Source organism: Medicago sativa, chromosome 7, assembly GCF_051527215.1.
Source record: "Medicago sativa cultivar Bolivia chromosome 7, Bolivia_mono, whole genome shotgun sequence".
NCBI classification, from domain to species: domain Eukaryota; kingdom Viridiplantae; phylum Streptophyta; class Magnoliopsida; order Fabales; family Fabaceae; genus Medicago; species Medicago sativa.
Window position 1 is genome coordinate 50,358,424 of NC_140755.1, and position 27,047 is coordinate 50,385,470.

The 27,047-nt window shown below is 35.5% G+C and overlaps 2 protein-coding genes and 1 pseudogene across 2 annotated transcripts; all 3 read left to right on the forward strand.

The window, feature by feature from the left end:
* Positions 1-119, forward strand: LOC146906491 (5S ribosomal RNA; annotated as a pseudogene).
* A 1,073-nt stretch (positions 120-1,192) lies between these two features.
* LOC146906492 (F-box/kelch-repeat protein At3g23880-like) lies at positions 1,193-2,462 on the forward strand. The gene has a single exon (XM_085728851.1). It carries the CDS (start codon positions 1,230-1,232, stop codon positions 2,460-2,462), a length of 1,233 nt encoding a protein of 410 aa, XP_085584977.1. The 5' UTR covers positions 1,193-1,229.
* Positions 2,463-5,154: 2,692 nt separating this feature from the next.
* LOC146906493 (uncharacterized) lies at positions 5,155-5,556 on the forward strand. The gene has a single exon (XM_085728853.1). It carries the CDS (start codon positions 5,155-5,157, stop codon positions 5,554-5,556), a length of 402 nt encoding a protein of 133 aa, XP_085584979.1.
* Positions 5,557-27,047: the final 21,491 nt, after the last annotated feature.

The window sequence follows — 27,047 nt, forward strand, 5'->3', positions numbered from 1 at the left end:
AGGTGCAATCATACCAGCACTAATGCACCAGATCCCATCAGAACTCCGCAGTTAAGCGTTCTTGGGCGAGAGTAGTACTAGGATGGGTGACCTCCTCGGAAGTCCTTGTGTTGCACCTTGGAATAGTACTAGGATGAGTGACCTCCTGGGAAGTCCTTGTGTTGCACCTTGGAATTAAATAATTATGGGTGACCTCCTGGGAAGTCCTTGTGTTGCACCTTGGAATTTATTCATTGACCTCCAGGGAAGTCCTTGTGTTGCGTTGCACCTTGGAATTAAATAATTATGGGTGACCTCCTGGGAAGTCCTTGTGTTGCACCTTGGAATTTATTCATTGACCTCCTGGGAAGTCCTTGTGTTGCAAATGATTAATTTATTCATTATTAGAAAATATAAATTAGAAAATGTTTTCATTTTGCTAAAATATTTTGGAACGACCTCCTGGGAAGTCCTTGTGTTGCACCTTGGAATTAAATAATTATGGGTGACCTCCTGGGAAGTCCTTGTGTTGCACCTTGGAATTATATAATTAATTTATTCATTATTAGAAAATGTTTTCATTTTGCTAAAATATTGTCCTCGTGAGCTTAGCTCAGTTGGTAAGGACATTGCATAAAATATGCAAGGTCCGGGGTTCAAACCCCAGCCACCACCAAAAAAAATATTTTGGAACGTAATATGAAATATTTTGTTGGACAATCGAAAATATTGTTGGACAATCGAAAATATTTTGGTTTGCAATCTAATATATTTTGCTACTTGATTTGAAATATTTTGTTACTCAATATTGAATTAATATCTCTTCCTTTAAAAAAATTAATATATTTTAGTAATACTATATATTAAATTAATGATAGTCAAAAAAATATATTAAATTAATGCAATATATAAGATTTAAAACCAACAAGCAATAATCCAATATATAATACTAATAAATGAATAAATAACTATTGTATATTAATATTTTGAACAATGTTTTTCCTTTAACACAAGGATACAATCGGCATATATATATATATATATATATATATATATATATATATATATATATATATATATATATATATGCCGATTGTATCCTTGTGTTAAATATATATATATATATATATATATATATATATATATATATATATATATATATATATATATATATATATATATATGAACAACAACAATAAAAGCTAGATAGGGTTTCGAAAGGTTTCACTTTCGACAACCGCATAGTTCTGATGAATATCCCTTCTTTGCACCAAGTGGCGGTTCTGCCAGTAATCCTCCCTGATGAACTTATTGTGGAAGTCCTATCGTTCCTTGAAGTGAAATATCTGATGCGGATGAAGTGCGTCTGCAGGTCCTGGAAAACCTTATTCTCTGATCGTGTCTTCCAGAAAATGCACCTTAAGAAGCAATCTACGCGAATGACTCACCTTGCAATTCTCGCAAACAAGTCTGAAGGTTCCGACGATTGTAGGGCAGTACCGACCTCTCGTTTGCTGGAAACTACTTCGAATTCCATAACCCTTCCCGACGACGATCCTTACTACCGATTCAATTTCAAGGACGACGGTGGGATTGTTGGTTCATGCAATGGATTGGTCTGCTTGCAAAGTTGTTCTTTCGCTGCTGGGTATACCAACCACTCCTTCTGTTTCTGGAACCCCGCCACAAGGACAAAATCTGAAACATTAGTCTCTTTAAGCTGTTGTCACAAAGACTATGATGTTGGTAAGTTTGCATTTGGTTATGATAATTCAACCGACACTTACAAGGTGGTGTTGTTATGTTGGAAAAGGGATGGCGACCTTATTACAACCGTGGTAAGAGTTTTTACATTGGGTGATAATGTTTGGAGAGATATTGATTGTTTTCCTGTGGTATGCGTGGATCATCGCTTGTGTTTTTTTGCCAAGGATGGAGTTTATTTTAACAATAGTACTAATTGGTTTGCCCGTCAACGATATTATTGTCATTTGAAGAATCTTACAATTGAACAATTTGTGATAATCTCGCTTGATTTGGGGACAGAAACATATAGACAATCGATGCTACCTCGATGTTGTGATGAAGACTTATATTGTTCTCAAATTTCTTGTCCAACTCTTTCTGTGTTGATGGATTGTCTTTGTTTTTCTTATGATTTCAAGGGAACCCATTTTGTCATGTGGCAAATGAGGGAGTTTGGAGTTGAAGAGTCTTGGGTTCAATTCCATAAAATTAGTTATTCAAATCTTCAAATGCACTATAAACTTTGTGGGTTGGAGACTCATTTTAATCGTGAATTGATTGTATGTCCATTGTGTGTTTCCGAGAATGGTGATAGTGTGATATTTGCAATCAATCGTAGAGACCAAGTAATTGTCTATAATTGGAGATATAATAGAGTAAAGAGAATTAAAAGTAACAAAAAAATCAGTTGGTCCAATGCCAAGGGATATGTTGAAAGCTTGGTGTCGACTTCCTGAAAGTAAGTTTTTGTTCGATGATTATCTATTTTGGTTTACAATAAACTGTGTGATCATTATGATATTATAGTTTCCCCGATATATATCTTGATTCTTGAACATATAGATGCTTGCTCTGTTTTTGTTCATACTCATTTGGCTCTCAAGTTTATTCGCTTTGTATTTGGGTTTAAATATTGGTAACAGTGAACTTTGGTTATTAGCTTACGAATTCTTTCAATTTTATTTACTGTTTTAATTTTGAGCTTTTAAGTGTATGTATGGTATCTTTTTCTTTTTTAAGATTGGTAACAGTAGACCAATTTCATACCTATACACGCACATGCACATAAATGCTTGCAACTATTTAGCTGACATAAATAAAACATTCAAGTAAACTACAGAGAAAAAATTAGAGATTGTAGATCTCTAATTTTGCAGTGTATACTATTCATTTCTATATCTCCTTATCATCTAGATGATAAGGAGATATAGAAATGAATAGTATACACTGCAAAATCAGACATTCAAGTAATTTTTGTTTTATAATTCAGAAAATCAAGTTCGAATAAATTATTGTTTGATTTTAACCAAACGAATGGAAAAACCCAACTGCATGGAATCCAAATGAACATGCTACATTAACCTAGTTTACTGCTTGATCTAATGGATATTTAGCCATGTCATATAATGTGTCATACCTGTTTAAAAATACTACCTGTAAATAATGATCATGGTTTTATAGCAATTTAATCAACTTTGTTACTTTTGGACCAAGCAGGATCACCATAAGCAAAGTCATTGATCATGCTCATACAAAGAGGTCCTCATCAACTGTTAATGCTACCATGTTTTGATCAAAGAACTGAAGCAGGCTGCTTATTTTCCGTTTTTATTTTGATTGACAGATAATATCATATTATTATGATGTTTAAGGCATGTTTCTTCGTACATTCATAGGTTGTTTCCTACTTTACTATAGTTGATTATTGAAATCAATTTTCAGGTGAAAACCTGGGAACCAACCTAGGCACCTACATTAAACGTCATCACAGCCAAGCTGTAACAATTCGATTTTAATTGTTGTCTTGAACAAATTTGATATGAATAAGTGTCGTTTGAATTCTATCCGTTGATTTGGTTTTTACCGCTACAATTATATAATTACGTATTAATATTTCATCAAATAAAATATTATAACTTAAATAACATCAACATATAATATACCAAAACTAAAAATGGGTATTAACGGTGCTCTCATGCTTTTCTGCAATCTTATTTGCTCCATTTGAAGAATCGCTCCATTTGAGATAGTTTTTAAAGTGAACAATTAAAAGATTAAACTAATGTTAAACGAGTTATATTTTTTTCTTTTTCGATGAAGCAAAAGTGAGAAAAACATCAAAGAGAAGCATGGACCCAACTAGATTGGCACCTCCAAGAATCTCTTATCCACTGCCACTCACTCGTAAAATTGTATATGATTTTTATGTTAGTATTTTTCACTCCCCCTAATATTTCAGGCAAGATCCGCCACTGTCTCTGATACGCCTTGTGTCAGAGAAACATTTTTCGTTCGTTTAATATATTTTCTTAGCTTTTTCAGAAAAAAGTAGTGTTTGTTATGGTTTTATTAATTCTCCTAATTCTTCTTTTATGTCAAATATAATTGGATATTATTCTTCAATTGATAATGAATATGGTAGAGATTATTTCACAATTCACATTTTGCTTTAGGTTACATAACATTTAATAATACAGTAATGGTCATTTTTCATTCAATTTAACGATCGCTATCGTATTATGAATTATGTGTTTTTCAGACTTTACAAGTTGAGGAAATTTACAGCTAGATGGAAATTTGATCGAAACAACGATCAGCATAACTAACATCAAAAGATAATAACGGCTCTTGTTCAATTACTTAATTTCTTAAGGCTATGTTTGTGGGTTTGGAGGGAAGGGGAATAGACGGCTTTTGTAGAGAGAGAAAAAGAAAAATCTCTCACATTTTTTGGGTAGTGGTACAAGAAACCTTCCTCTCGATTAGGTGTTTGGTAAAATCCCCAAGAAAAATGTCTTTTTGTAGGGATTTATGTCAGTTGTTGACAGTGAGAGTTAATAACAGCGAAAACCTCAAGATTATTTAATTTCTTTTTGTTCCATAACATTTAATAATACAATGTTTTTTGAGCAATTTGACAATCACTATTCAGATTATCAATTCTGTGTTTTTCTGTCTTTCATTGTTGACTCACATTGTCCAGATTTATGGATTTACTCCTTTTTGAGATTATTCTTCTTTACATATGCTTGTCTTGGGTTGGTTTTTCCTTTCTCAGCAGGAAGAATATAGGGCTTCCTTACTCTTATTTGTTATGCTCTTGTGTTAGGATTTGGGATAATTTCCTCGTTTAGAGTAGGAATGAACACAAGAAAATATAGACAGAAGGGAAGAATTTAACAAAGAGAGAATTGGACTAATTTTTCAATATCATTCAATGATTAAGACTTAACATTATATTGACTTAACATTATATTAAGACTGTGCGTAGAGGATTTAATTGACTCAACACATCTACACCGACAGGGCTATTGGTCAGGTATCTGGCGTTTGAAGTGTCCCCCAAAAATCAAGAATTTATGTTGGCGAATTTGTCGGGGCTGTCTGCCTACGCGTGTCAGATTACAGGACAAAGGGGTGCATTGTCCGATGAATTGTGTCTCTTGTGAGGCTTTGTTTGAAGACCTGAACCATGTCTTTTTTGAATGTTCTTTGGCTGTGCAGGTTTGGCAGCGTAGTGGTCTTTGGGAGTCAATTAACCAGGCGCAAATCCACACCGGAACTGCAAGCGAAACCATGTTTCAGCTGCTACAGGTTCTGTCCTCTGCGGATTCCCAACGTTTTGCTGCTACAATATGGAGCATTTGGAAGCACAGAAACCTTAAGTTATGGCAAGATGTGAAGGAAACTGTGGCTCAAGTAGTGGAGCGTGCTGTTCGATTGTTGGAGGATTGGAATTTCGCTAATAATCTCTCTCCGACTCTAAGTAATACGCGGGCAGCAGCTTATGACAGCAGCAGAACAGGTCTGCACCACTCCTCAGTAGTATAATGCAACAAAGGCACACAATTCACACTTCTGGTACAGCAGCTGCTAATGCACACAACACAGCTCAAACTCGTTGGCAGCCACCCTCTCGAGGTAGAGTAAAATGCAACATGGTTGCAGCATTCTCCGAACAGCTCAACAGAACAGGAATTGGTGTTTGTATCCGAGACGAGTTTGGCACTTTTATCTTAGCAAAAGTCATTCCAATTTCTCCGAAGCTCTCAGTTGATACGGGTGAATCTTTGGCACTATATCACGCATTGGAATGGCTAAGCGACATGGCTTTTGATTCCGTAGATTTCTGCTCCGATTCCAAAAGCATCACTGATGCCTTTAATCAAAGCCGGATGGATGTGACTGAGACGGGCCATATTCTTTCGGCTTGTCGACATTTGTTTCAAGCTCATTTTACAAACTCCAAGGTTGAGTTCAACAGGCGACAAGCAAATGAGGTGGCTCACACGTTGGCGGGGGTTGCCACATTATCAGCTAGTCCCAAAGTTTATTATCATATACCTCGATGTATTGAACACATTATTATAAATGAAATGCTATAAGCACCTTTTCTTCAAAAAAAAAAACATTATATAAGTTTCCTACAATCCTGGATCACACGCCAGGTGTACTGTGATTAAATAACAAAAAGATGCTAACAGAAAGATATGCAGAATTAAAGAGATTTGAATGTGCCTATGCCAGCATGCAGCTTCTAGAATAAGTGATAGTCACCCCTCCGATAACGATCCTTTCTCTCTCGGGTTGACCTTCTCAAAACTGGTATAGTTGACCCAATTGTTGTATTGGATTTGTCAGCATGGTTCAGCATTGTATCATTGCCATCCTCTTCAGGGACAACTTTGTCCTCAAAGTTGAAACTAGGATAAGTCTCGCGAAAATCACCTGCATTTTCCCACGTGTTGTCGGTGTCAGGTATGTTGTAAAATTAGGCATAAAAATGTCCAAAATAAAGAAATTAAAGAGAAATATAATAACAAATAAAGATGACTAATAATAACAAAGTAAAATAGAGAGCAAGAAATTTATCGAATTTGGTTGCCGAAAAAACTCCATCAAAATCTTCACAAATCAAATCAGAGAAAACCTAGTAAACAGATATATAACCTGAGGCGTGACAAAGTCACTGTCCTTAGGGATTTATCCGCCTCATAAGCATATATCCTCCCAGGATACAACAGGTTCTTCTCTGATATGAATCATATCAGAGGTGACAGAACAACTCGAATCTGTTAAACACTGAAATGATGTAACCCAAAAACTCAGTGGTATGGTATTTTTTTATAGCGTACAAAATTGGTTTTGATTCAATATTGATGAAAGCAAGTGAAAAAGTTTTGGTTTTTTCTTCTGTACGTTTTTCATTTAAGAAAACACATTGTACTTTTGTAAACCAAGAAAGAACCCTAAATAAAACTAGGACACGTCTCGCGAAAATAACCTGCATTTTCCCACGTGTTGTCGGTGTCAGGTAACCCCTCCCATTGGACCAAAACTTGACGCTGAGTTCCTTTCTGCAATACTCTCGAGCCCAGCGCGCGTAGAGGTTTCAAGCCCAGGCGGGTGCCAACAATTTCTGGTCTGTGCAATACAGGATGAATCTTAGCATGAAAGTGCTTGAGTTTTGAGATGTGAAATACAGTATGAATCTTAGCATCTGCTCGAAGTCGGAGCTCATATGCAACCTTTCCTATGGCGCGTACAATTTGGAAAGGTCCAAAATAGAATTCAATAAAGCAAAGTAAAGTTAATATTAACTTTTTCAATAAAAAATGCAAAGGTAAAATTGTGATAAAAAAGTGATAAGATATAAACTTTAAGATATAAACTACTTGAATTAGCTTATTAAAAAGCAATACGAGCTCATAAAAATAAGTTCTAAGTTCGTGAGAGGATGACAAGTACCAAACAATTTTTTAACCAAACTGAATGATCCATTATTAATTAAGAAACACACATATGTGAAATGAAGTGCTTCCCAAACTAAGGTGGTAATATTGGTTCCTGTCAAATCCATTTCCAGTTACACTCAGGAGCTGCAAGAGGTATAATAGAATGAATAAGTCACTTGGGAAGCTGATTGCACGGAGAAAAATTCGAGTGATTCCAATTGATGCTGTCAGGCGCAGTAGTGATTTGTTTACGTTCCTCTATGCAATAGTTCTGCTATAGAACCACTATAGCCGCTATTTAACAAAACTTAGGCGTACTATTTTTATTGATGCTTTAGCATCAGCAGTTATGCGTCTTGGGCATCACCTGTATGTGTTCTTGTTTTGTGTCTATCCTGTTAGCACTGCTGGGGTTTGTTTTCGGGATTAGAGCCATTTTAACAACTGTGAACGTTCTTCATTACTCTGTACTCCACCTACAAAACTTTTTCCTTCAAGTGCAAGTACGGATAAAGTTTGTAATCTATGACTGTTGGAATTCTTTTGTGTATGTTTTAGGACCTGAGGTACATGAGATGTGACGTTATGTTTTCTCCTTTCGAGATTATTATGTAGATTCACCAATATGTTTTTTACCCTTTTATGTTAATGTGCATGTCTTTACTAGCTCTAATATTGGAGGATGGATTTGTCAAAAAAAAAAAAAAATATTGGAGGATGGAATCAAGGCAAATATTCGATATATATATATATATATATATATATATATATATATATATATATATATATATATTCATATAACTTTGGAAAAATTGACATTTGATTATGATATATATTAGTGACTAGTTTATTTTAATTCTTTTACCACTTGGAATCGAATATTTGTTGAATATGAATTGGCCATTGTTCGGCTAAATTTGTTAAACTTATTTTTTATAAACATCTAGTAAAGAATGTTATGCAATCCTTCAACTTAGGCGCTAGCATAAGAATCGTTGCATATTGAAATAATGGGTACATTTAGAATGAATTTGGATATGAATAACAAATCATGGGAAGATTTCCAATCATTGGAATAAAGGAATTTTAGTTATGGAACTTTGGCTTAGTTAGCCGAAACTAATTGTTATCAGAAAAGAATCAGAGACATACTTAGATAAGTATGTTAAAGTATAATTTATACCCAGAATATGCTATATTGAATGTAAGATATGAAAGTTATAAATTTTAAAGAAATCAGTTAAGTCCCGACTCTCTAACTCCCCGTCAGTAGTGGAGGTGAGGGTAATCCATGTTGTAAGAAAATCAATTAAGTTAAGTTATGACTCCCTAACTCCCCGTTAGTAGTGGAGTTGAGATTAATTCATATTTATAAGTCAGTTCAGGTTATAATATTAAAGCATGTTTAAGCTGTGCCTTTCGCTATCCCGACAGTTGGATATGAAAGGTTCCCGCCAGGTGGAACGGACACTATCCGTGAGGATGACCCCACAATAATCAGAGGAGTCCGGTATCTCCGTCAGTTGGGTTCCCGCCAGTTGGAAATATATGTGTGTGTGTGTGTATATATATATATATATATATATATATATATATATATATATATATATATCAAATGAGAGGACTCTTTATTATGAGAGGATGAGAGGATTAAATCTCAACCCTTCGATCTAATCAAACGGCTATGGATATATTTCTTTTCCTGTGCTCATCTCTTTCAGCTTTCTCTCCCTCTCTCGTATCATATGCGTGCTTCTATCTTCCCTGCTCAGTTTTTCTTCAATCCCATGGGAATCAAATTTAATCTTTGACACTAAATTAAGGAGCGATTGAGTTGAGATTTCAAAACAATAGAATCCAATTAAGCTTTCATATGTGTCCATTATTGGTTCTTGAGCTTTCAAATCTGAATATGATTTCCCCAAATCAAAGGGTTCTTGAGCCTTTTACAGTGAGATTTAAAGGCAATTAATTCACCATAGAATCCAATTAATGGAGAGGTTAAATGGGAGTCACATAGGAAGAAAGAAGATGAAGGGAAGCGTGTATAACATAGTTAGTATTAAATAGGATTTTTTTTTTTTGACATAGTCAATTGAAGCTTGTTTTTACAGGATTGTGAATCAGTTCCATTAGGTGCATCGAATCAATTTATGAATTTGTTTTCATCAAAAATCAATTCGTGAATCAATTTCTGCACATGGATTTTAAAGGATGATTGTAGCAGGAGAGGGGTGAGAAAAAGGAACGCTGCGTTGAAGAAAAAAATTCGTGTGCAGAAATTTTTATATTATTGTAATTTTAATGTATCCAGTACTAAGTTTAACGCACATGCTAAATATTTTAGATAAATTTAATAAGGGCGTTACATCAGCCAATTATATGCCTTTGAAGTTTGATGATCTTGAGAAAATTTATTTAATGTTTTTGTTCCACATTGATAAATTTATGTGATTTATAATTTAATTTATTTGCAGAGAGGGGAGAAACTCAGGTGCACACTGTGGAAAGAATAAGAAAATCAATTTATTGGCTTTATGTATTAAAATCCCGATGTACCAATTATTTTGATATTGCAATTGGCTAAATTTAAATTATATAGAGGTATTTTTCTTAAGAAATTCTTACGTGTTTCAAATTAAAGTTTATTGTGTATATTAAAAATTGTTTGCAAATGTTTAATTATTTTATATTTTGGACTTTTAAGAAATATAGGAGTGTCAAACACACCTTATATAATTCAAAATTAATAATTAACAATGTTATCCATGAACTTCAACAACTTCAAAGCAGGTATTCACAAATTATTAATCAAACAAAAATGATTAATTAGGAGATCCAGTTATATTTTATTTCATGAAGAGAAGATTATTTTTCATTTTTTTTAAAGAAGAAGATTATTTTTCATGTAACACAACAATTGTATAATTTTATTAATTTAATAGCGGGTACAGATTTATGGGAGTCCGGAAACTTAAAAAAAGTTAATTTTATTCTATAAGTATATGTTAATATTTTTACTAAATCCAATGAATTTTATCGGTCTCTGCATCTATAAATTTATGATGGTTTATGTTATTCTATTCGTGTGTGCCAATTAAGGTATTCTCCCCATACTAATCCGCGATAAATTTTATTTGCGGATATTCTACATAGAATTTTTTGGTCTTCTTGAATATATCTAACCCGGACAACGCTGGGTAAAAAAACAAAGTAAATGTTTGATGGTTAAGATAGGATAGAAACAAATTAGGATATAGAGTTAGATAGAGATATGATATAATATGAACATGATAAAAATTAACTTTATCATTCGTTTGATACACACATGATAACGAATAGGATATCATTATTTTATTTTAATAATTAAATGAGATCAAGTTACACTCGTAATTAATTAAATATTTTATAAATGACATGTAATTAAATAATGAGTGAAATTCTTAATCATGTTGGTTAGTTTCTAAGTCAACTTATACTCAAGATACAAATTATAAATGCAAGTCAGGATATGATAGGAAAATGATTTATTTTCCTATCATATCTCTTTGTTGCATCAAAAATGAGATTTAAGAAGGATATGATAAATGTATCATATGGAATCATATTCACTCCATTTCGACTAGAAATGCAGATCTCAATGTCTTTCTATTAGCATTAGACATGTGGCTTTAAAACTAGAAAAAAATATTAAATTGTTTTTTCTGAGTCTATCACTTTTGGCATCGCTACAGTAGAGTACCTCATTGCAAAACTAGAGCGACAAAAAAATATGAATGTTTATCATATTATGTTTAATGGTAACTAGATATTTAACCCGTGCTCCGCACATGTTTATTGTAAAGGGATTGACATACGAATAAGTATATAGCCAACATGATAGGAATGAAATTGGTGCGATGCATTTTTTTATATGGAATTTGTAAGGTTAAATTACTGCTAACCTAATACAGCAAATGAGCGGGAAAATATTAGGTTAAATTGCTGCAGACCTAACAAAATTAATAAATAAGAATACAAATTTTTGCTATGACTTATTTAACATCAATAAAAATCTATAAAATAATTTATTTTGCTATCTACGATCGATAGGACCCGTGAGAGGATACATAATGAACAATGAAGTGAGAAACCATGGTTTTGTGAAGAATTACTCTTTCAAGCCAAAGCACGAGATATCTTAATCTATTCTATATATAAAAGTTGTCCCAAGCCAATTTTGAAGCCCTAATTTTTCCTAAACCCTAGCAAATAAAATACCTGTTTTAACCCTGACCTAAACCTTAATTACGAAACAGCTATGGTAACAAAAGATGAGAAAAAAAGCCACAAACAACACAATAGAAACCAAAAGAAACAACTTTTGCGTTCCATATTCTTCTCACATATCCCAGCAATTTGAAAGCTTTCAGCCGTTCTACTTCTGACCCTCACCGTTCTCCACCTTCTACTTCTGACCCTCACCGTTCTCCACCTCCCACCCTCACTATCTTCACTTCCGGTCATTCTTCCATTGCCACTGTCCTCTCCTGCCGCCAGAACCACCGCGGATCTCCGCCGTATCACCACCATCACCAGTCTTCAACATTTGGCACTCCAACTTTCACCGTCTTATTTCTCCCCTCATCGCTCACTGTCGTCGACTCGACCGCCACCGTCTGTGGCATCATATCATTACAACAAACTCATAACAACAATCGCTACTTGCCGTAAGTGCTCTCTCTCCATGATCTTGCTGTTTAATCGTCTTTTTCTTTATTCAATTTCATTTGAGAGAGGTTGCATGATCGGATGGTGAGATGATGACACTCAGAAATGGAGTTTGCCGTAAAACCCATATCAATAGATCTCTTGATATGAAGGTTTATTTCAGTGGTAGCTTGCGATGTTTCATACACTTTCATTTTCAATTTTATTATACAATTCAAGGTAATCTTACGTATAAACAATTTATGGGGTTTGGTTTGTTTGTTAATTTTAGGATTTTCATATTGGGGTTTTCCTAAATCTAAGCAATTTTTCTTCTTTCCATTGACATTGTAACTTTTCTATTCCTGTATTTGTCCCCCCTCATATAATTGATTTGAATTATATTTTCTGTTTTTTTTTTTAGCCTATTTTGGGTTAGTATGCAAATGATGCAAGATCTTTTGATGGTATCAATGATAATCCTTCAACAAGTCAAGGTATGTCCTTCGAACATCTTCGTAGATTGTTTCTTCTTCTCTTTTCCTTCTACAATGCATTTGCCATTTTTATGCTTATAAAATTATTTGGTCTCCGTTATTTGCATTTGTGATTTAGATTTTCCTATGTGGCCATTCATTTTGTATTCAACCATTCTACATAGAAATTTGGATTATCTTTTAACATGTTATGTACATAGTTTATTGATCAGTGGACTAAGCTTGGAATGAATTCATGTTTTTTTTTTCTATTGGAATGAAGTTATTGGTTTGAATTCATAGTTTGTACATAGTTATAGTTTAAAGATCAGTCTGTGACACTCAAATTTTTTATTTTGTTTGTTGAAATTTGTTGATTGTTGTAGGTTTGGCGAGACTGAAAAGATTGGGATCGATTAGAGCAACAAAGGGTGCGAATAACTTCGTCATCTAAACAGTTTTGTAGTACGACCAACAATGCTCCAAGTTCGTCGGCGTCTTCTTATAAAACTAAAGAAAATGTAACTGCGACGGTTTGGTTTCGGTCTTTGAAGTAATTCTATATATAAAAGTTTTCCCAAGCCAATTTTGAAGGTCTTGATGTAAGAGTTGTCCTTTCTTTGCGAAATCACGTTTGTAAAAGTATCTTCGTATTTTATTTGAATTGCATTTTCTGGTGTATATTTTCCAGGAAGTGAATGAGGGAGACCAGGCGATGTGCGTGGGTGCAGTCACGGCGGAGGTCATTTGAGGGCGGAGATTCAAACAGCAAAGACGAGAGTTTCGAGTTGGGTGAAAGCCCGACAAGCAAATCACTAGGAAAACGGGCAGTAGGGAACGTTGAAGGTCTTGATTCTACTCAAGTTGAGACTGGCGAAGCGTCCGCAACAAAAGAGCCAAAAATGATCTGCCTCTAGAGTTCAGCTTCAAAGATCAATTACCCAGTCTGCGTTGGTGTTCTGAATTAAGTGCTGAAAAATCATGGAATGTTTTATTTGTTTGGGTTTTTAATGCCTTTCTGTCTGTGTCCTTTGTTTGTAGTGTGAACTATGTGGTATATTTACTGCTTTTATTTGCATGTGCTCTTTTATGTATTGTTTGAGCCATGCCCTACTTTCATGTACCCTTTTTTATATTGTCGTCATTTTACATAATTATCTTTCAGTCTTCTATGTGGGATATGCATTGGAAGTGCATTGTTTGGCTTATTTTGTATTCGCACCCAGCTGCGTTGTGTCCGTGTCTGTATGTTTCATCTGATTAATATAAGTATTTGGTTTTCAATGTGATTCTCTATAGCATCTGGTATAAATTTTCTGCATCTATCAATGCACATAGTTTGTGTATCAAGCGCACTTCGAACATGTGATCCCAGTCTTCCATGTGTGGAAAATAATTGCCACTCCCAAACATTTAGTTGACTGGAAGATTGTTGCTAAAGTTTACTTGACAAATACATAAATAAATCGACTGAAAGATATTGTTTAGTTGCACAACCCAAATTTCATTGATTTAGGGATGGCGCATTTAAACCTGAGAACACCTTAGACCTCATAAAACAAGATCTATACATTTGTTTGCAGTTCTCACATAAGATAGGCCTGTGATGATTATATTATCATTCTATAAATTTCCATTTACAGCATATGATTGTCATAGTAGCTGAACCCAATTCTTTGAACTCTGTATGTGGCATATAAGAGAATCCGATGTGCATATTAACCCTGCATATTAATGTATTGATTTTAGAAGAGCTATGACTGCAGGTAATATGATATTTTTGGACTAAAATGGTCATAGTCAGGTTTGTAGCAAGCAATTTGTTCTAATCTTGGTGGTCGTTAGAACATGTGCTCAGCTATCATCCCATCTGTCAATATTTCTTCAATTGGGGCTACTTTCTAATTAAATAGATAAGTCTATATTGTTGACTTCACAACATTTATACCCTGTAGAAATGAAAGAGCACACATGGGCCGGTTATGTTCTTAGATGGCTTTCATTAAGGTGGGTGAAATCTACAATCATTATAATTATTTTTGCAGTTTTACGCTTATTTTATGAGGTTATTATGCGTACTCAACATGTAATGTATTGATCCTTGATTTATACATGATTTTGTTCCAATGTTATATTGTGAAAGAAAGAACCCGAAGAATAATGAATGCCAACAAGTCAATGCTTTAAGGCATCATTGGATTTAATACTAATTCTTTTAACACCAAGTGACTCTTAATAATGTTTGGTTTACCATTATCTACAAGCATGATCATTGCAAAACATTAATTATAAACCATACTTATCCTAGATAATATAGCTATAGTATTTCACATTGTTTTAATTTATTGTCTTTCATGTGGTGTTGGACTCCTAAATTTCTAATTTATTGAGCTCATATTGACCCGTGCGATAGCACGGGTCGGCGATCGGCGATCTAGTATATATAAATGTTAGACAGTCTGACCTAACCCTAATCCCGCCCTTTTTGGCGGGTCTGAATATTTTTTATGAAAAAAAAACTTTTTCAAGGATTCGAACCAGGTACCTCTTGGCTACACTTTACAACTCTCCCCACTAAGTCACTTCCTTTTTGATTGAAATATTGTTGCTTCCAAAATTGATATAACACAATACTAAAACATTTTTTTAAAGACGCAAACGCCCTAGGGGTTCCTTTTCTGATAACAATTTCTTTTCATTTTTAATGGTTCCTTTATTGATGGCAGTATTTATTATTATTATTATTATTATTATTATTTTTGTTGTTGTTATTATTTTCTGTCGTTTACCACATAAAAGTTCCTTTTCATATTTCTTCTTATTTCAGTTACCACATAAAAGTTCATTTTCCTTTTCATTTTTATAGAATTAACGGCCCTTGCGGTTAGGATTAGTTTCTTGGTGTATGCTTACTACGTGTTACGATATTAAAGTTGTATTTTTAAAATTGTTGATAATTTGACTGATTCCGATGATAATTTTGTCAGCCTCTTTGTTTCTCATATATTATTACTTGAAGTTATTTATTCTGACTTTTTATTTGCAAAAATTACTACACTAGATTATAACATTACTTTGATTTCTCCCTCTGACTTTTCAAAAATGTTTACTCTTCAATTTGTTTATTTTAGTTGTTCTTTTAACATGAATGTAATCGAATATGAAGATTGAGAAAAAAGAAATTCAAGAACACAACCTGGTAATATTATTTGGTAAGAAAATAAATTTAATAATTTAAATTAGTGTAATTTTTGCATTTTTTGTTGTTTTTTGCAGTCGTTTCGTAGGATAGTATTGAATGTACAATCAATATAATATTTATATACAAAACCCGTGCATTGCACGGGTTAGACTCTAGTATATATAAATGTTAAACAGTGCTGATTAACCCTAATCCCGCCACTGTTTAACCTAATCCCGCCTTTTTTGAGGGTTTAAAAAAATTTTATGAAAAAACTCTTCGCAAGGATTCAAACCCACAACATTATAGTTCCATGTAAGCACTCCAACCACTAAGCCAATACTTGTTTTTGTGATATAATTTTGATTCCACTACCTCATATCCAATACCAAACACCCTCATTAAAAAACTAATTAATCCCTTTTTCTTTCTTTACAGAATTGAACATTGAACGTTTCTGAACCCTTATTCCTTTGATCTCAACCCAGAAGGCAGCGGTTTCCATCCATTTCTTCCCTTTTTTCCTTCGATTTATCCTAAAAATTGCGACTGTGATGCATATTTCGTCCATACTAACTTATTAATGGTATGATCACTAAACTAATTTTGATATAAATGCTATTTTGTTCATTTTGATTTTGTGGATTGTGATTGTGTCAGTTTTGATGAAAGTTGATGCTTGAAATCCTATTGTGATTGTGTTAATTTACTTGGTTGTCAATGCTTTAAATAATAAGACACTTAAGGCATTAAGTAATAACACACTCATGCTTTAAATTGTAATGGTTACTATTGACACTTTCAATTCCAAATCGTATTTTCGAATGTTTAATAGTTACTTATCTACTCTTTTTCGACTGAATGTAACTTGATTTGTGATATTGAAAATGATTTTAATTTGAATTATTCAATAATATAATTGTAGTATTTATTGAAATCTAATACAAAATACATTTATCCAATTTGATGTTTATATTGTCAAAAAAATTGAAACAAACAAAAAATACCCGTGCACGGGTCAAGGTCTAGTATTCAATAATAAAGAAAAAAAAACTTTGCTTGGGTACCTCACAAACAGTCCCTAGAAGGCATAAAATAAGGCGGGCCCTATAATGCTTATCATCTGCACAAAACAAATATCAACAACTAATAATTGGAAGCTTAATGAACTTAGATACAATGACTAATAATTTCACATCTTTTGATTATCAAATAATGGCTGTAATATAATGTTCTTTGCTGGAAATCTTAAAATGTTATGAATCATGTGGAATCATTGTTTATCAACAACATTGATAAGAAAGACCTAGACAAAGTTGAAATAATTCTTGGTTTCAAGATTACTAGATCAGAAAAGAAATTTTTTTTGATGAATCTCACAAAGTTGAGAATATCTTGAGAATATCTCACAAACTTTTAATGTGATCTGTGTTCGTGCCTTAATTATTGTAACACCCTACTTCTAATAAGCGGTAAAACGCGCGAACATACAAATATATTCTAGAAATAGATGCTACGTCATCAAACAAAAACAAGACATGCATGTATAAATTGTCAAGTCTCATAAACATAGCAGCGGAACATATATAATCATTTGAATAACATCTCCAAATCTCATGACAATAAATACATCTCTCAGATACATCAATGTCTCAACACCAAACTACATAGTCAAAACAAAATCCAACATGCAAGTACTACCCTAGATCAGAGCCCTAATCTAGACACTTGCACATAAAAAGGAGGAACTCCGCTCCTCCGCAACATCAAGGACACAATCTAAGCACCCTGCATTCCATCTACCCGTCCATACGGAAAGGCAGGTGGTAAACCACTGAGGGTTAGCATTACATCATCATAATCCATATAAGTTTTAATCAAGAACATTGGAAATGAAAGATATATTCAAGAATAAAGAATAACAAATCATATATGTATGCACAAGTATTCATGACCCTCATACCATTCAAGACCATTCAATATCATCATTCCAAGTTCATATCAACAAGTGTATCATACACGTATCACAATTTCAACCATGTCAATAAACAATTAACAAATTCAACCATCAAGCACAATTCAAATGTATTTCAATTCACCAACAATGTATGCAATGGCTCTAGACTCATCTAGATGCATGCGATACCATATCACCTCAAGGTCGTCACCTCCGATGCAACAAAAACATCGTAATCACCTCAATTGGATATAAAATCCACCACCATCAGTCATGAATGCAAGAACATATGACTCAACTACAATGCATATGTTCACACAAACAAATCACCTCAGCATCACCAATATTTGTATATGTGCAATCAACAACAAATCACCACCACTTAGCATATATACAATCACCAACAACATCCATAATTCAAGCAACACATAGTTGTCACATATATACACCCCAATCATCTTCACATAAGGTATAACATCTATCCATAAAGGATTCATATGCAATTGGCTCTCAAAAATTATTTCCAATCAAATTCGTCTCTTAAAGTTACAACATTAAAAATTATTGAGCATTTAAGTCAAAACCAAGTAAACAAGCTCAATTACCTATGCCATGCATTCTCACAAGTCACATATGCGTGCAGTAGAGGTTACATAAGCATTTCATCGCCCAAATACGACGGATTCATGAAAATCCCAATGTTCGTCTCACTTTTCAAATTTCACAAAAATTCTCATTTTCAAAAGAAAAACAAGTTAAAACTTGATGAAACCAATCACAACCATTTTTAGAAATCATATAAACAATATACAACTTTAATCCCACTTCAAATTCTGGAGAAAAACGAGTTTTCGGAAAAATCGACGTTTGGACCGTTTTTCTAAAAGTTAGACGAATTTCACAAATTCAAGTCCAAACCAATTCAAACCATGTTCCAGTAGGATTAAAGGTATAAACAGAGGTTAATTAAGTCAAAAGAAACATTTTAGAAAGCCCGGATTGGTCCCCACGTGCACAAAACGAAGATTTAAAAATGGCAGAACTGGGAGCTGCACGCTTAAGCGTCCTCTGCATGCTTAAGCGCCCAACTTCCAGTAGCCTCTGGAAGTTGCTCGCTTGGAGCACGCTTTCTGCACGCTGGTGAGCACGCTTAAGCGTCCTCTGCACGCTTAAGCGTCCTACCCAGAATTTCAAAAATCCAGTTTCGGGTTCCAACCCATTTTCATCCCAAAATCCAATTTTCAATCCCCCAATTCACCAAAACAAGTTCCAGAAAGTGTTTATGGGTCAATATAGGTTCAATACACTGAAACAAACATGAATCAAGCATTAGAACCAACAATTCAACTCATTTCACCAAATTCATAAATTTTTTCTCAAAACACCAACACAACCACAAATCTCCTCACAAATCCATAAACAACAATTCCAGTCACACCAATTTGATTCCAACAGTTCAACAATCATCAGCAACAACTAATGAACACAAATTCATGCACAATTCAACACCACAAATTCATTTCTCATCAAATTTGCTCAAGAACACAAAGTACCCACAAATATGCATTTCAACATGTTAATTCACATACTAACATACAATTATCATATAAATCATGTTCTCAAACATAAAAACAACAATCATGCACGAATTTGCAACAATTAGATTCAATTCATCAATTTCAGAAAAATGGGTAAGAAGAAAAAGTTATGAATTATGGTTGAATTCTAACCCTCTTACCTCTAGCACCAAGAATCTCTAACACAAGCTTCAATTTAGCTCCTAGATGATGAATCTCTCTTCTAGCTCTAGCCTCCAACCCCTTTCTCTTGTTCTTCCTCTTCAAACCCTTATTTCTCTCTATCTCTATCTCTATCAATTGTAAATGTTGGTGAAAACCTATTTTCTCTACTAACAAGAGTATATATAGGTTCACCTAATTAGGCTTAACTCACAACACCTTAATGGGTCTAACCCATTTCTATTCTAACCCCAAAAATGTTACTTCTCACTTAACGGTAAAAAGTAATACTAACGATCACTTACCGGTAAATAAAATAAATTACTACAACTCCCTATCACTTAGTAAAATAACCACTCTCACTAAGCACTAAAAATAATCCTCGACAAAATTACAAAATTACCCCTACTCTCAAAATGACCAAAATGCCCACAAGTCCAAAATGACTAAAATACCCTTCTAACACTGAATTCTACAATTCCCAACCAAAAATACACACAGAGGCAAATAATCACACATGAGCACATATAACACACACAAATAAATAATAAAATAAATCTAGCGAAAATTGGGCTGTTACAACTCTCCCCCACTAAAAAGAATTTTCGCCCTCGAAAATTACCTGAAGGAAAGAACTCTGGATACGCAACCCTCATCCTACTCTCCGATTCCCAATTGGCACTCTCACCAGTCGGTCCAACCCAAATCACTTTAACCAAAACGATCTCCTTGCCACGCAAACGCTTCACCTCGCGATCCTCAATCCTAACTGGCCAAGTCTCAACGGTCAAATTATCCCTCACTTCTAAATCATCCACTTGAATCACATGAGACACATCATACACATACTTCCGCAACTGAGAGACATGAAACACATCATGAAGATTCGACAAAGATGGTGGTAACGCAATCCGATATGCTACAACCCCAACCTTCTCAACAATCTCAAACGGTCCAACAAAACGAGGGGTCAACTTCCGACACTTCAAAGCACGACCAACACCAGTTACAGGATTCACTCTCAAAAGCACATGATCACCCACCTGAAACTCAATGTCCTTCCTCCTCTTATCATGATAACTTTTCTGCCTACTCTGAGACGCTCTCATCTTCTCTTGAATCATCTTAACCTTTTCCGTAGTTTCTTGCACAACTTACGACCCTAACAAAGCAATCTCTCCTGACTCATACCAACACAAAGGAGTCCTACACCTCCGACCATACAAAGCCTCAAACGGTGCCATTTCGATACTAGAATGAAAACTGTTGTGTAAGTAAACTCAATCAACGGTAAACATTCGACCCAACTGACACCTTGCTCCAACACACAAGCTCTCAACAAATCTTCTAAACTCTGAATAGTCCTCTCCGTCTGACCATCAGTCTGGGGATGATAAGCAGAACTCAACCTGAACTTAGTTCCCAAAGCAACTTGTAAACTCTCCCAAAACTTAGAAGCAAACCTCGGATCCCGATCCGGCACAATACTAGAAGGAATACCATGCAATCTAATGATCTGCTCAATGTAGATCTCAGCCAACTTCACCACAGACATACCGGTCTTGATAGGAACAAAATGTGTCGACTTCATCAACCGATCAACAATCACCCAAATCGAATCAAAACCCTTCACAGTCTTCGGCAAAGCTGCAACAAAATCCACAGAGATACTATCCCACTTCCACTCTGGCACAAACAACAGCTGCATCAAACCTGACGGCTTCTGATGTCCAATCTTAGACTTCTGACAAATCAAACAAGCATACACAAACTCTGCAATCTCTTTCTTCATTCCAGGCCACCAAAACAACCTCTTCAAATCCTGATACATCTTAGTCGCTCCTGGATGAATACTCAAACTACTTCTGTGACCTTCATCCAAAATCCTTCTCTTAAGCTCAAGAACATCTTGTACACAAACACGATCACGAAACATCAAAACACCGTTCTCATCCAACCTGAAGTCTCCACCCTTACCTTGGTTAACCAACACCACACGATCAACAAGTTCCAAATCTTCCTTCTGACCATTCTTAATCTCTTCCAAAATATTACTTGTCAGCTTCAACATTCCCAACCTCACACCATCCGGTGTCAACTCACTAACCAAACTCAAGTCTCGAAACTGTTCAATCAACTCCAACTGCTTAACCATCAAAGCAGACATATGCAATGACATCCTACTCAAAGCATCAACAACAACATTGGCCTTTCTAGGATGATAACTTAACTGAAAATCAAAATCCTTAAGATACTCCAACCATCTTCTTTGCCTCATATTCAACTATTTCTGGTCAAACAAATACTTCAAACTCTTATGATCACTGAATATTTCAAACTTAGAACCATAAAAATAATGCCTCCAAATCTTCAACACATATACAACGGCCGTCAATTCCAAATCATGAGTCGGATAATTCTTCTCATGCACTTTCAACTGCCTCGACGCATAAGCCACCACCTGACGATTCTGCATAAGCACACCACCAAGACCCATCTTAGAAGCATCAGAATACACAACAAACGATTCCTTCGGATTCGGCAAAATCAACAATGAAGCTGAAGTCAACCTCTTCTTCAACTCTTGGAAACTCTTCTCACACTTAGCATCCCAAACATAAGCTTGTCCTTTCCGAGTCAACTGCGTCAATGGCAACGCCAACTTAAAGAATCCCTCGATGAACCTCTGATAATAACCTGCCAAACCATGAAAGCTTTTCACTTCAAAAACAGACTTAGGTGATTGCCATTGCGACACTGCATCAACCTTTGACGGATCCACGACAATACCACCTTTAGAAATCACATGACCAAGGAAACTCACTTCCCGCAACCAGAACTCACACTTCGACAACTTAGCAAACAGCTTATTCTAATACAAAACTCCCAACACAATCCTTAAATGCTCGGCATGCTCCTCCTCAGAATTTGAATACACCAAAATATCATATATAAACACCACCACAAAACGGTCCAGAAAAGGATGAAATATTCTATTCATATATTCCATGAAGACACCTGGCGCATTAGACACTCCAAATGGCATCACAGAATACTCATAGTGTCCTTACCTCGTTCGGAACGCAGTTTTGGATATATCTTCTATCTTTACTCTAATCTGGTGATATCCTGATCTCAAATCAATCTTGCTGAACACTTCCGCACCAACCAACTGATCCATCTAATCATCAATCCTCGGAAGCGGATACCGATTCTTAATTGTCACCTTGTTTAACTGCCGATAATCCACACACAACCTCATGCTTCCATCTTTCTTCTTAACCAACAACACAGGAGCACCCCACGGAGAAACACTCGGCCTGATAAACTGCTTCTCAAGCAACTCTTCCAACTGCTTCTTCAATTCACCTAACTCTGATGCAGACATCCGATAAGGCGCAATTGAGATAGGACTCGTTCCAGGTACCAAATCAATTCCAAACTCAACTTCTCTCTCCGGCGGTAATTCGGTTATGTGGTCCGGAAAAACTTCTGGAAACTCTTGCAATATCGGCAAATCACCAACTCATTTCTCACTACTTTCCTTCAAAGAAGCAAACATCATGAACACACTAGCTTCACCATCCAAAGACTTCTTCACTTGCTCCGCGGTCAAGAACCTCCCACCTTCCTCAGCTACCGGCTTAGAAAACGTTATACTATTGGTCAAACAATTAATGTTAAAACCAAAAGTCAACATCCAATCCATACCAAAAATCACGTCCATACGCTTCAACGGAAGACACACAAGATCCAACTCAAAATCAACATTGCCAAAACTAACAGGACACTTAGCACACACAAACGAAGTAGTCACCGAACCACTAGCCGGGGTGTCGATAACCATCCCTCGAGACAACGGAGTCACAACCAAACCCAAATGCTCAACACAACTAACCGCAATAAAAGAATGAGTAATACCAGTATCAATAATTGCAATCAAATGAGTACTATTGATAAAACACATACCTTGGATGAGATTATCTGGATGCTCCACCTCTTCCGCATTCAATGCAAACACCTTCCCCACCGCCTTCTTCGGCTTGGTACACTTAGACTGATATGCCCCTTCTCACCAGAATTGTAGCAAGTGATCTCCTTCTTGCACTCAAAAGTCTTGTGACCTGCTTCTCCACACTTGTAGCATTTCTCACCACTCTTGCAATCATTAGCAAAATGTCCCAATGTGCCACACTTGTAGCACCTCACCTCAGCAACATTCGGCTTAGAGCCTCCACCAGGTTCTCTTTTCTTGCCTTTGTCCTTGTTGTACGGCTTCCTAAATCCATGACCCTTTCCTTTCTTCTCATTCATCGCCTTGTAATGGTTCACCTTGACCTTCCCAGCTTCATCAAACATACAACACTTGTGCACCAAAGTATCAAAATCACGGATCTCCTGAATACACATGTACTGATAGATGTCGGGCCTCAAACCACTTTCAAACTTCACACACTTGGAAACCATAGCATCCTCCGCATTGATGTACGGACAAAACCTCGAAAGCTCCTCAAACTTTGTCGCATACTCAGGCACCGAACGGTTCTCTTGCTTCAAGTTCAAGAACTCCACTTCCTTCTTAGTCCGTAAATCCTCAGGAAAGTACTTCCTCAAAAACTCAGTCTTGAACCTAGCCCAAGTCACAGCTCCACCAGCCTCAAGCCTTCCCTTTGCATTGGTCCACCAATACTCAACCTCCTCAGCGAGCATATGAGTAGCCAATCTGACCTTCTGATCTTCACTAGTCACCATAGCACGGAAGATCCTCTCCATGGCATGCACCCATGTCTGAGCTCCATCCGGGTCATACCTACCCTTGAACGTTGGCAAACTGTTTCTAAAGAAACGATCAAGCCTCCGCTCTTCAGCCTCTCCAGGATCACGATGACCAACTGCCGCCTGCTCATTAACCTGAGTCAACACTTGTGCCATTGCAGTCAAAGCCTCTGCAATCGCTCCATCATCTCTACCACCAGCCATCTCAAGACTACACAAAACCAACCAATAGATAAGAACAACAGCACAACAAACAAGTACCGAAGGTAGCTCATTACCATTCGCATACTAACAGGGTAAATCAACAAATACTAGTCTACTAGTCCAATAGTTCGGACAAGACTGACCACGGCTCTGATACCAACTTGTAACACCCTACTTCTAATAAGCGGTAAAACGCGCGAATATACAAATATATTCTAGAAATAGATGCTACGTCATCAAACAAAAACAAGACATGCATGTATAAATTGTCAACTCTCATAAACATAGCAGCGGAACATATATAATCATATGAATAACATCTCCAAATCTCATGACAATAAATACATATCTCAGATACATCAATGTCTCAACACAGAACTACATATTCAAAACAAAATCCAACATGCAAGTATTACCCTATATCAAAGCCCTAATCTAGACACTTGCACATAAAAAGGAGGAACTCCGCTCCTCCGCAACATCAAGCACACAATCTAAGCACCCTGCACTCCATCTACCCGTCCATACAGAAAGGCAGGTGGTAAACCACTGAGGGTTAGCATTACATCATCATAATCCATATAAGTTTTAATCAAGAACATTGGAAATGAAAGATATATTCAAGAATAAAGAATAACAAATCATATATGTATGCACAAGTATTCATGACTCTCATACCATTCAAGACCATTCAATATCATCATTCCAAGTTCATATCAACAAGTGTATCATACACGTATCACAATTTCAACCATGTCAATTAACAATTAACAAATTCAACCATCAAGCACAATTCAAATGTATTTCAATTCACCAACAATGTATGCAATGGCTCTAGACTCATCTAGATGCATGCGGTATCATATCACCTCAAGGTCGTCACCTCCGATGCAATAAAAACATCGTAATCACCTCAATTGGATATAAAATCCACCACCATCAGTCATGAATGCATGAACATATGACTCAACTACAATGCATATGTTCACACAAACAAATCACCTCAACATCACCAATATTTGTATATGTGCAATCAACAACAAATCACCACCACTTAGCATATATACAATCACCAACAACATCCATAATTCAAGAAACACATACTTGTCACATATATACACCCCAATCATCTTCACATAAGGTGTAATATCTATCCATAAAGGATTCATATGCAATTGGCTCTCAAAAATTATTTCCAATCAAATTCGTCTCTCAAAGTCACAACATTAAAAATAATTGAGCATTTAAGTCAAAACCAAGTAAACAAGCTCAATTGCCTATGCCATGCATTCTCACAAGTCACATATGCGTGCAGTAGAGGTTACATAAGCATTTCATCGGCCAAATACGACGAATTCATGAAAATTCCAAAGTTCGTCTCACTTTTCACATTTCACAAAAATTCTCATTTTCATAAGCAAAACAAGTTTAAACTTGATGAAACCAATCACAACCATTTTTAGAAATCATATAAACAATATACAACTTTCATCCCACTTCAAATTCCGGAGAAAAACGAGTTTTCAGAAAAATCAACGTTTGGACCGTTTTTCTAAAAGTTAGACGAATTTCACAAATTCAAGTCCAAACCAATTCAAACCATGTTCCAGTAGGATTAAAGGTATAAACAGAGGTTAATTAAGTCAAAAGAAACATTTTAGAAAGCCCGGATTGGTCCCCACGTGCACAAAACAAAGATTTAAAAATGGCAGAACTGGGAGCTGCACGCTTAAGCGTCCAACCTCCAGTAGCCTCTGGAAGTTGCTCGCTTGGAGCAAGCTTTCTGCACGCCGGTGAGCACGCTTAAGCGTCCTCTGCGTGCTTAAGCGTCCTACCTAGAATTTCAAAAATCCAGTTTTGGGTTCCAACCCATTTTCATCCCAAAATCCAATTTTCAATCCCCCAATTCACCAAAACAAGTTTCAGAAAGTGTTTATGGGTCAATATAGGTTCAATACACTTAAACAAACATGAATCAAGCATTAGAACCAACAATTCAACTCATTTCACCAAATTCATAAATTTTTTCTCAAAACACCAACACAACCACAAATCTCCTCACAAATCCATAAACAACAATTACAGTCACACCAATTTGATTCCAACAGTTCAACAATCATCAACAACAACTAATGAACACAAATTCATGCACAATTCAACACCACAAATTTATTTCTCATCAAATTTGCTCAAGAACACAAAGTACCCACAAATATGCATTTCAACATGTTAATTCACATACTAACATACAATTATCATATAAATCATGTTCTCAAACATAAAAACAACAATCATGCACGAATTTGCAACAATTAGATTCAATTCATCAATTTCACAAAAATGGGTAAGAAGAAAAAGTTATGAATTATGGTTGAATTCTAACCCTCTTACCTCTAGCATCAAGAATCTCTAACCCAAGCTTCAATTTAGCTCCTAGATGATGAATCTTTCTTCTAGCTCTAGCCTCCAACCCCTTTCTCTTGTTCTTCCTCTTCAAACCCTTATTTCTCTCTATCTCTATCTCTATCAATTGTAAATGTTGGTGAAAACCTATTTTCTCTACTA